This window comes from Brienomyrus brachyistius, chromosome 15 (genome assembly GCF_023856365.1).
Source record: "Brienomyrus brachyistius isolate T26 chromosome 15, BBRACH_0.4, whole genome shotgun sequence".
Lineage (NCBI taxonomy): Eukaryota > Metazoa > Chordata > Actinopteri > Osteoglossiformes > Mormyridae > Brienomyrus > Brienomyrus brachyistius.
This window is the reverse complement of record NC_064547.1, coordinates 1,260,566-1,273,052: the sequence shown is the minus strand read 5'-3', so window position 1 is coordinate 1,273,052 and position 12,487 is coordinate 1,260,566. Positions and strand designations below refer to the sequence as shown.

Genomic DNA, 12,487 nt, shown 5'->3' with positions numbered 1-12,487 from the left:
TACCAAATCCGGAACGCATTCTCCTGACCATATACGAACAATCAGTCACTTACCAGATCCGGAACGCATTCGCCTGACCATATACGAACAATCAGTCACCAGATTCGGAACGCATTCGCCTGACCATATACGTACCATCAGTCACTTTCCAGATCTGGAACGCATTCGCCTGACCATATAAGTACAATCAGTCAGTTACCAAATCCGGAACGCATTCGCCTGACTATATACGTACGATCAGTCACTTACCAGATCTGAAACGCATTCGCCTGACTATATACGTACAATCAGTCACTGGTTTGAGTCCCGGTCCTGGTGTAGCGGTTACATGTCTGTGGGTCCCTGAGCAAGGCCTTTAACCCCCAGCTCTGGGGATGTTGGCTCACCCTGTGCTCTGAACTGCATAATGAAGAGAGCAGGAGGGGGTGGCTGAAGAGATGTGGTCCAGTGTAGCATTGTAGTGTGGCTAATGTAAATAAAAGTGACTAATGTAAATAATATCTTTATTAAAGTGTGTATACCAGGACCCCGACACACAGATCGACTGTTCTTGCGATCGGGAGATTGCAGCTTCGAACCTCAGTCAGGGCAGTTTCTCCCTGTCACGTCGACCGGCAGGTCTTTATAATGAGGCCTCAAGGGACAGTGGGTCGGTGGATGGACGGGTGGCACGGCGACACAAAGATCACAGTCCTTGCTATCATTCTTGCAATCGGGAGATCGCAGCCTCAAACGTGACTCAGGGCAGTTTCTGCTTTTGCTGTCGCGTCGACCGGCAGAGCTTTATAATGAGGCCTTAAGGGCCAGTGGATGGATGGGTGGCGTGACACACAGAGAGATTGCACGTTCAAACCTGACGCAGAGTAGTATCTGGGCCTTGAACCAGCAACCTCCAGCTCCCAAACACAGACTAAGGCCACTGAGCCACTTGCCAGCCATACAGGTTAAGACAGGATCCTGGGGCAGAACTGATTCGCTGTCAGTCTAAATAAATAAACATGCAGTGCCCTCTGGCAGTGGTGGGGCTTGAACAAGCAAACCCCAGATCACAGGCACAAACTTAGCCCACAGAGCCACTCACTGATTATTGGTCCATTGTACAAAAAGACATTGGGCCAGATCAGTCCTACTCCTAGCAGATCAGCTACACCACCATTAGGCCCTTGAATAAGACCTTTAAACATAACTACTCCCGGGGTGCTGAACACTGACTGACCCTGTGATCTGCTCCCAAACTTCACTCTCACCTGTGTCTCTGCAGAGACCAAGGTGGTCGTTGTGAAAAAGGGAAGTTTAATAATCATAAGGATTATTAAAATATAACAATAATAAGATTTTGGCTAGCTAGCTGGACAGCTATCACTTAGATTAGCATGTAAAACATTTTGGCTGTGCACTTGGTTAGACATTGCCTCGCACTCAGTTCGCTAGCAGTACGTACCTGTCTTCATGTTTCCTTTCTGAATGTCAATAGAAATCGCAAGTCATGCCAGCCACCTGTTATCAATGCCTTGCGATATTTGCATTGCATAAGTGCTTCATTTTACTGGATATCTTGCACAGAAACTACTCATAGTTTATGTATGAATGCTGGATCGTTAACTATGGCAGTCATAATAAAGATACTGAACCTAATGTATATTTTTATACTTTTGTAGGTGCAGTAATGAAATTGTGGTAAAAATTTCACTATACAAGCTGTTTAATTGAAATATTTTGAATTATTGATAACCATGGTATCTTATACCCACGATTCATACTAAGGTTCTCTGTTTGTGACAATGACAAATTCGATTTAACACTATAATGAAGTAATTAAAGTGTTTTATAAAATAGAAGTTAAAATGCATTTTTTTTTTTGTTTTAGTTTAATTTCAGCTGCAATTTTAATTCTGATGTGTCTCATATGCATGTTCTCAGTTGCATCATTATTGTACCCTGTATGTGTTGTTGCTAGTAAACAAATATTAACCAGTACTACCACAATTTTGTTGTCATTTAGAGAGCTGTTACATCCGTGAAGGGAGAGCACCAACGATGCCACATTAACACAGGAATTCGAGCCTTCTTAAGTTAACCAAATTTCAATACATTATTTATTTAATATAGAAAAATCACAGGAAAAAACAGACAATACAAAACCAATATCCCATACAAAGTACCTAAAAAACTACAGAAATCATATTTAACAAATGACAAATGGTCCTGAGCAGCAGTCAGATGACATTGTGGGATTTGCCACATTTAAGCTTTGGGTCGTGGATCTCGTGCCACATGGTGAAAATCTGATGCGGCAAGAATCTGTGCACCAGCATGATCTCTCGATAATAACAGGGGTCAAGTTTATCGGCCTTTAGCGATGGGACGTGTAACCCCGCTGTCCTAACCCCAAAGTGAGACACCGGCTCCAACCCAGCCTTTTCCAGACACATTCCCATATACACATCGTCAATTGGCAAAAGGTCGATACTGTGAGACATGTTGTATATAACTGTAGCGGTGAAACCAGACAGGAGGAACCCTCCACCACCACAGTACGGTGGGTATGAATTGGACTCCTGAACTTGGACAGGAACGTAGTACTTGCTTCCAGGTTCTCTGATGGGCCCGACGTAGTGAATGAGGTGACCAGTGAAAAGGTGTTTGTTCCCATCGTTATCCTTCAGGTTCTGAAGATATTCCACCATATTGTCTGTGTTTGCAAAGATGTCGTCGTCTCCATTTAGCAGGAAGTGGACCTGAGGACAGTTCCTCATCATCCACTCTAAAAAGAGGACCTGCTTCAGGGTCAGGTTGAAGAAGGAGTCGTTAAAGTCCCACTGCAGAATGTCATTGTTCTCCTGGTGCTCCAGCCACAACAGCTTGTTCAGTTTACGCTGCTCCTCGCCACTGCCGAAGACCCCCGAGAGGAACACCCGCCGGATCCACACTCCATCCTGCAGACGCTCTTTTGCCCAAGTTTTCCTCAGCACTTCACGTCGATCGTAGTTCAAGGGAGAACTCTTTATCACTAACAGCAAAAAGACGTTGGCAGACTCCTCTGGTGTAGCTCCACAGAGGTGAGGCACGTCCAGCAGCATCGGAAAATGCCGACAGTGACGATAATAGAGGAAGTTCTGAATGTGACCTGGGAGAGTAGAAAATCCTGGAATGCTGTGAGCGGAGTCATTCCGGGTACATGGTTCCCAATGATAACTGAACTTACGGGCAGGCATGGGGATGTGATTCTGAGGTGGCTGTTCATTGGTTGAGAATTTAAGTGTGTCATGAGGCAACAAATCTTTTTTGAAAATGATGAACAAGCACAAGGCAGAAATCACAAACAAAGCAGCAATTTCCAAGAAACTTGATGACCGCCTCATCTTTTAACCTGTAAGAAGAGAAACAATGTAAACGATATGATGTGTCTACACATCATTAAGCTAAAGTAATTTAAGAAACATATACACGTCATTAAATATTGTGTTCTATAACATTGGAAAATCTGGACTTTTGTGTATATGTACATATGGACAGACAGACAGACAGACAGATAGATAGATAGATAGATAGATAGATAGATAGATAGATAGATAGATAGATAGATAGATAGATAGATAGATAGATAGATAGATATGGAAAGTAAAATGTAAGAGAGGAAGCGATCTGCGGTTCTTCACACACTCGCACAGTCACAGAACAAAAAACTTCGTCACCGAAAACTTTCCATAAATTACACATCTTACGGAGCAAATTACATTTATCATTTCTACATCTGAATTGTTTTGTAGATTTCTTACACGGTTTTCACATATCGGCAGACTATTACTATGGGAACATCTAACGGACAAATACGAATGAAATTCGTACGTATGATTCATTCGCTAAATGTACCTGCATTATTCGCGCGTGCGTATGTGCTTGTGTGTTTTATATATATAAACATATATATATATATATGAAAACACACAAGCACACACGCGCGACAAAGTTTAAAGCAACAGGTCAAAATCCGTGCCAATCTTCATTTGAATCATATTTTCATTTAATTAAGTTTCATACAGCGAAATATGTTAATTACAATTTTCTGTACTTGCGTTTTTTTTTTTACTTTAATATTTTAATAAAGGTTCAGAAATCGTTCCCGTTCCCTGGGTATTTACGAAACGAAATGAAACTAAATCCATAGCCCAGTCTGCGCTGTTATATGTATTCAGAAACAAAGAACCATCAAGTATTTCTGTACGAGTGTGTTTAAATCTCTCTTCTTTCCGACCTGCCAGCGGGCCGCCTCCCGGAGACCTCCTGCTCAGACAGACGCTGGCTGCTGGGATGATCCTCAGGCGCTCGGAAATGCCCCCGTCAGCGGCGATGCGGCACCTTAGCAGAGCTTCCTGCTTCCATTCATCCACCATCGCCAGCGTTGTGAGGAAAACTATGGGTCGCCTCACCTGTAAGGTGAATGTGACGTGTCAAAGAAGGCAGGTAAATGATACGTTTGCAAGCGGAAGAAATGGACATTAAATTAAAGAGCCCTGCTCGTTTCCTATTACTATAGGCTACGTTTCAAATTAGACTCACGAATAAGTCTTACCTTTACGATTCAGGAAGAATATAACGTCCTACTCGCGTATTGCTATAATAAATATAAATGTAAGATTTTGAAAGAAGGAACAACTATGTGTATATATAGCAATATATTATTATTATTATTTTCAAAAATGTGCTTTTTTGCTACAGTAATACCAGTGACTTTTTTTTGTTCATCACATTGCTTGGACACAAGCATCATGGACAAAACGTCGACTACACAAATAAATGTAAAACATCATTTTCTGTACACTTTCGGCTAAGGTTCCCCAGTTTCGGTCATGGAGGGCCAAAGTTTAAAAGAGTTTTGAATTCCCCCGGTCAAACACATCACAATCAGTTTTTTTGCCAGGTTTAGTAGGTATGTTTGAACAGAAAAATCTGCGAACTGTTGGATTCGGGCCCTCCAGGATCGGAATTGACGATCCCTGACTGACTCAGATACAGGCAATATTACTTGTAGTGCAAAAATATATCATTGGTTTTATTGTGTAATGCATGTAATATCTTTAGAATGGAACCCTACGACTGTCTGTAGTTAAGCTGCAGAACATCTGAAATCAGCGTAAAAAAAACACAAATACGTATACATAGGTATCCATAGACCAATATGCTACCAACAAATCAACATATTATTCAAAAATATCATCATCGTATAATTTCTGGATGACATGACAGCATGAAAAAATAGCTAACGAAAGTAAATGTGATAAAAAAGACGAACCCCGAAAGCTTTTAAAATGCACAGAAGGCAGAAAAAGTAAACGCTACGGGGACTTAGCAAGGTAAGCAAAGCTGGCTAAGGTTGCCTGGATGGTGTTCAACCTTACTGTGGTACACCCAAAATACTGAGGTATACTGTATTACTGTAATACCACCGAGGCCAATGTTAAAATTTAAAATGTACACCATGCAACAAACAGAAAATGCATACACTGAAAATAGACATGGATATTCGTCAATAATGACTGGATGACAGGTGGCTTCGGAAAGAAATGCGTTATTCGTACAGGAAACTTGTTCCAGCCAGATATTCAGCTGACCCGCAGTTTCACATTTGCCCAGCTTACTGTTTGGAGCCCCTCCTAGTGGTAAAGCGACATGCAGCGCTAATGTCCCTTTCAAAGTAATTTTAATTTGTCCATGTATGTTTTTAATATTTGTGCGCAGTGAGCGTGCTTGTCAGCTTTCCCTCCCTGGCACAGACACTGCCTATTTTGGTCACAAACCAGCGAGTATGAAAAACAAAAACAGGAACTTAAGAGAACTGACACAGGAAGTGTATAGAAGAGTATAGTTGTCTTTGGTTAGGGCGCTTGTGCTTGTGCTTGTGTACCAGGGTTTAATCATGAGCTGACCACGGAATTGAAAGCTAGACAAAACAGCCATTAGCTTCTGTGAGCATCGTACCAAAGGCAAAGGTCTACTTCGGAGGAGGAAGAGACTTATTCATTTCAAAATAAAATCAACAAAAATGGTAAACGTTATTGCATTTTAATAATAAAATGGCAGCATTTTAGATGGAAATGTGCCATGCTAACACAGCACAAGCCTTGTGGGAGGAACTAGTGCAGCCACTTAAACACTTGGGGAACTTCAACTGGCACAAGGAATTAAATGGGATTTAAATGACCTGGGAAGTAACATCGAGGGACTTTCATAATCTCACAAATGATTATTAAAAACAACAGCAGCACTTTACTTAAGGCCATGATTTCAGTAACTTATAAACACATTCATAACAAATAATAATGCATTCATAAAGCATTATAAATATGGCTATAAATATTTAGAAAAAACATAACACATTATAGTCATGTTTATTATGCATTATGACTGCTTTATGAAGGTCTCATCTATAATGCACTGTAGATGCACTGTTATAATGCATTATACATTTCATATGTCATATCTATCTATAATGGTTAGAAAAATGCATTAAGTATACCTTTATAATGCAGTACAAAGCATCCTTAATGCAAACAGGCAAATAGATACTTTATTAATCCTGAAGGAAATTTCAGAAATGACATAGGAAATTTATAATGCATTATAAGCTTCATAAAGCATACAGAATGCAATACACATGGCTATGCATTCGATAAATATTTATAGCTATGTTTAAAATGCTTAATGAATGCATTACTATTTGTTATGAATGTGTTTATAAATTTTCTCGTAGTGTCCAAGCCTCTCTCTCAGCAGTGGTTTCGTCCATCAGTCCTGTTTAACCTGCCTAAACTGCATAATGCATCCAGGCTTTGATTGGGGATCAATGCTCTGGAGGGATCCAAGAACATAATTCTGGCTGTGATTCCAGCTTGTTGGACCTGCACCATCACCATCTGAAATTCAGGGAGATACCAGTGATCTGTGTCGATTTGTGTGGCATATTCTACATTTTATTAATTATTAGTAGTATTGCGTATTGCAATGTATTAATGCATATTCCCAATAACTCAGAACCTGAAAATTTCCAACCACTTACAAGTACTATAGAACAGCTGAATGGATTGGATTCATAATGCAAATTTATGCAAGCAAATGCCGATTTTGCTAGTATTTGATGCTAACATAAGAGGGTAATTCTCACAGACTTGCTAACGGAAATAGCACATAGTAAATAATAATATACACCATGTGAACATAAATAAATGTTTCTTCGGTTTTACGTTACAGTCGCTCTCCAAACCCACCAAAGTCTTTACCGAGCCGACCCTCCTGCAGTGGGAAACCAAAGCGAGCTGGAACCGCACTGTAACTAGATACTCTGCGTGTTATGGGTTGGGTATGGTTCAGTTCCTGTAAGCCAGTGGAAAAGCGCCATTGGACTCGCCCCCCTGTTGAACTAGGCTTGACTTACACTCAATTTGACAGACTTCACTCAGAGTCGACTATGGTGGACACAACACTGCTAAAAGTTGAGAAAATGTTTAAATGTTTAACACTTCTCTTGGTCATTGCAATATCTGATATGTGTTACTTCCTTGCCTTGGGTTTTTTTTTTCTCTAAAGGTGAATAAAAGGTAAAATAGAGACAAATGAATTAAAAGCAGGTGTGTCCAGACTTTTGACTGCCAGTATTGATTTCAATACTCTGGCTTAAATTTCTCCCCTTTCCCAGATATATAACCCACATGTCCACCCTGGTGCAGAAAGCTAAAGCAGTGGCTATTATCTGAGGCAGCTGAGGCAATTCAATATCTCCTCTGTGCTACAAAATACCATGCGCAGTGTTACTGTGGAATCTGTTTTCCACAGAGCATCACTGTCTGATATAGCAGCTGTAGCTTCGAGGACCGCCGAGCCCTGCAGATGGTGATACAGAGCACTGAGCAAATCTCCAGGATAGAGTTGCCCACCCTGTCGGACATCTACATCCAGACTGTAGGTCCAGGGCATTAAGCATTATCAGGGACACTCAGCACCCTGCAGGACATCTACATCCAGTGATGCAGGTCCAGGGCATTAAGCATTATCAGGGACACTCACCACCCTGCAGGACATCTACATCCAGCGATGCAGGTCCAGGGCATTAAGCTTTATCAGGGACACTCACCACCCTGCAGGACATCTACATCCAGTGATGCAGGTCCTGGGCATTAAGCATTATCAGGGACGTTCACCACCCTGCAGGACATCTACATCTATTTGTGGATTATGTTATTATTTGTGACTTCCCTCCTTTTGATTTGCGGATTCTTATCCAGTTCATATCACTACGGAGGTTTGGCTGGGAAAATATTTTTTTATTTGGTTTTGTGTTCACTCCCAATAGTTTTGCAATTCCACTACGCTTTGCCACATGCTGTTTGGTGCAACGTGACAGCATGGATAAACCTAAATAATGCAGACATGTCCTGTAAAGTGTGCTTTAAGCATTAAACTATGGGGGACAATGTACACCGTGTAACTTTCAAATTATGCATTTTTATACATATTTAATTTTCGTTCAGAAAATCAGCTTGACTGCATAATTTTATTTTGCTAACAACAAACCGTATGTCATCGCAGTGTACGCTGGATTTTCATCACCATATGCATATTATTTTCGACTAAAATTCGATAAACAGATTAGTAGTATCCCTAAAAATATTAATGAGATGCATATTGAAATGCCCCAAAGACCTGTATAAATTTGGCGTATCCTTATGCTTAATAATTTAGGTTGGCAGAGCACAGCACGTGTGACACGAGCGATAAGCACTGAAGTCACGATGAAGGAAGGGACAGATCAGCAGCCACAACATCTTGTAAAGGGGGTGTTAAATAATACAACGCGGTTAAACAAAGTAAAGAGATGCTGGTGCTACTTTTTACAGATTAAAGTCAGACACTTTTTTTGTAAATATGGTTTTCATTTTTTATTTCAATTCACAAATTATTTTCTTTTATTTAGTGTTCATTTTCGTTTCATTACATCTTCAGCATCGACATCATTGACTATGTCGACTAATCGCAGCAGCCCTAAAGCTAACTTTACCACGGTGTTGGAGTTAAGGTTTAAACCTGTAACTAGTATCTTTTCAGGGGTTGGGTACGGCCTGATTCCTGAATACCAGTCGAAAAACGTCATATGGTACCAAACAGGACTTACTAGTGCAATCTTTACTTTCCGAGTGCAGTCATCTTTGTGATACACACAGAGTATAATGCAGTATCTGTAAACGTTTAAACCAGTTTGTCAGTAACAAGTAAATCCTGCCCTTCCCGTTACACATAGCCAGAATTATTCAGTATCAGTCAAACGTCTGGACACAGTTATTGAAAATCTCTTGGTTTTCAACAAAATAATAACCCTGTGCATACCCCGAGGATATGTACTAAGTATTATCTTCTGAACAAGAACATAGATGGAGTGCTGCGACACATGAGCCGCCACCACAACCCCCTGACTTGCACCCTATAAAACTGGTTTGGGATCAGTTAGATAGAAGAGTAAGAACAAGGTGGCCAACTTGTGACCAGAACTTGTGGAAACTCCTTCAGGACTACCAGAGAAGAGAAGAATGCAAAGAGTCTGCAATGCTCTCATCAAAGCTTCCTCTGTGTGGCTGATCCCCTCATAACCCTTGAGAAAATCACTCTCCTCTCCGAATACTATAACCATGTCCCTGCCACAGGCCTGCATGTTCCCTGCATGTTCCCTGCATGTTCCCTCTATCTTACCTGGAGCACTAGCCATGCTGAAATACATTTACAGAACGGCCATATTGGCCCCTACACAATTCCAGCTGGAACTGGCTTCCTTGTGAAGGAAGATGGGGATCTGCAGCCATGCTTTGACCATGCTTTGACCACCGAGACTAAACATCCTGTTGACCACGTCCTTGAGGGCATAACATACATACCTCAAACATCCTTCATCAGATAGTGGGGGTCATGGGTTAGCCGCTGAGCATGTAAAAAACATAAGATGCTGACTGGATGTTTTTATCAAATTGTCTGTTTTTCATCCAGAAACTATGAAGCCATAAACATGAAAATAGTTGCATAGAAGTGTATAAATAATAGATAGAATAATAAAGCCTATAGACTGCAAATATGGAAATCTCCCATCAAATATACAGAGGTTTGGATTTCTCTATGTTATTTTTCTACATGATATTACGCCTTTAATGCATATTTGAAAGCTCACCTGTATCGCGTAAACCTTCATGTACTAATGTACATGTATAAATGTACAAAATATTTCACGTCGAAAACATCGTAAGGTGTTAGTTGTTTTTTTATAACTGAACCACTCAAATGACTCAGTGTATCTCAGAGAAATTGAAACTAGATGAATACTAACTTTTAAGCAGCACAGATATTTTTTAAAAATTGTACATAAAAATTTGACCAAAAGTAGTTCCTATTACATTATTGTAAAAAACAGCAAAACATTTATTATGACCAAGTCAAACGTTTACATAAAAAACTTGAAATCTAATTGGCCTGCAGTCAGTGAGGAAGATGGTACTGCATATGCGCAGGATGCAAAAAAATAATCACCAAATGCTTCAAGAATTTAATTTCTCAATTTGATAATTGATACTTTATTGACCCCCCGTGGAAAAAGTCTCGTAATGCCTCCCCCACCTTGCTCTCTGTAGGTAAGAGAAGGTTAGCTACCAAGGGCAGAGCCCAGGGAGCTGGGGGTTATGGGCTTTGTTCAAGGACCTACAGACGTGCTGAGGCTGGGCTCGAACAAGCAACCTTCTGATCACAGGAACAGAGGCTTAGCCCACTGCCTCACAAGACAGCACATAATGTAACCACTGAACCCTTTGTTGTATTTTTACTAAAAGTTATATTTAATGCAAAGTTAAAATGCTGGACACAAATAAAGTTCGTGAACCATTAAACATATTTTAAGGTGCCCAGCTAAATCAAATCAATACATTGACCACCATTTTAATTACTTTGAACACAGTGACCCGAGAACACTCATGACCTATAAGACCGACTGAACAAAGAACTGACTTTTAATGGAAAAGAGGCGGGCAACTGAATTCTATTAAATCCATTCTTATTTCTGACGACAAAACGCAAAAATCTTAATTAAAATGACGAAATACTGATAATGATTTTTTTGTTCGCATATTTACATCGTGCGCCGAGCACGGGACGGCTTCCGAATTCATATTAGAAACTAACGGATTCGCGTGCTCCATTATGACATCATTAGTAACTAATGCGAACCAGACGTGAACGAATCGGCGTGAATTCGGTGCAAAGCGAAGTTCAGGTAAAATATGAATCGTTTCGTTTTAGTTTTCTCTTACAGAAACACCGGAAGGAAAGGCCCACGTTATATGCAACACACATTGTACGTAATACAAACATACATACGAGGCATGGTGAATCTAATCTCTGATGTTTCATTAAATTTCCGTGTACTAGTGTCAGCTTTCATAGTTTCCGTTTGGCGATTTTCTGTTTCGTTCTTTTTACCTAAAATGAAACTAGTCAAGCTTGAAATAGTACGCATCAGCTTGACTGTTTAATTTTATTTTGCTAACATCTAACTTTCAATATGATCGAGATTCAACCAAATAATACTTTAAATGTTCGATGTGAAATATTATAAAACATTGACATTGAAATATTATAAAACATGGCATAATAAAAAAGACATGATGATTATGCGTTTAATTGTTAAACATTTTGTAGACTTACCTGTTATTGCTATTCTTGCGTCTTGTTGTTTAAGCACATTACCCCCGATTTACTAGCTTCGGATAGTGTTGCCCAGTGCCGTCGTTAGTTCCCCTATTTCTGTCTCCACCCATTGTAGAAGATGAAAGTGTGCGCGTGTTTCGCAGTTAGTAGCAGGGTAGTTACACCGAATCTTTAATTTTTTTCAAGGTTTTTAAATGAAACATGGTTGCATTTTTCTCAGTCCTGTTACCAGAACCTCAAGGAACTGTTTAAATACCATTTGAAAATAATATCAACTACTTGATAGTTGTGTTTTAAAGAAACGATTGGTTACATGCTTGGCCTTCATGTCATCAAACCTAATAGTATGGTAACACTGACTACATTCAAGTAACTTAGCAAAATGTATTATTAAACAAATAAATGAAATAAAATAATAATTTGGGTAACAGGATTGAGCATTGAGTTCGACGGCCTCAGACATGTTTATGTCATTAAAAACATAAATGGGAAATACTGTCGCACCACAATACAAAAAAACAAAACTTACATTTCATGTGTATTTATACATATAATGTCCTGTGCACAGTGGACCCTGGCTGGACTGGCCTCCTATGCTGTGTGGCCTGTATGTTCTACAGAGTTCCCAACTCTCCCGCAACTGGCGTCACACTCATGCTTACAGACTCTCAAGCAAGAAATCTTAGGCAAATTTATGTTATTCTATCATACACCTAAAATTAACTACATAAAAAGTTTTGAGATAGTTTGCAAC

The 12,487-nt window shown here is 39.9% G+C and overlaps 1 protein-coding gene across 3 annotated transcripts; it reads right to left on the bottom strand.

Annotated features, from left to right (window-relative positions):
* Positions 1-2,065: 2,065 nt before the first annotated feature.
* Positions 2,066-11,867, bottom strand: LOC125708665 (N-acetyllactosaminide beta-1,3-N-acetylglucosaminyltransferase 3-like). 3 transcript variants are annotated; one of them, XM_048976369.1, is made up of 3 exons: positions 11,731-11,867; positions 4,256-4,430; positions 2,066-3,370 (listed from the first exon to the last, which is right to left on the bottom strand). In XM_048976369.1, exon 3 carries the CDS (start codon positions 3,360-3,362, stop codon positions 2,217-2,219), a length of 1,146 nt encoding a protein of 381 aa, XP_048832326.1. In that variant the 5' UTR covers positions 3,363-3,370; positions 4,256-4,430; positions 11,731-11,867; the 3' UTR covers positions 2,066-2,216. The 3 variants fall into 3 exon arrangements, with proteins under 3 accessions (XP_048832326.1, XP_048832327.1, XP_048832328.1); XM_048976370.1 differs by lacking the exon at positions 11,731-11,867 and adding an exon at positions 5,580-5,806; XM_048976371.1 differs by lacking the exon at positions 11,731-11,867 and adding an exon at positions 5,640-5,806.
* Between the last annotated feature and the right edge of the window lie 620 nt (positions 11,868-12,487).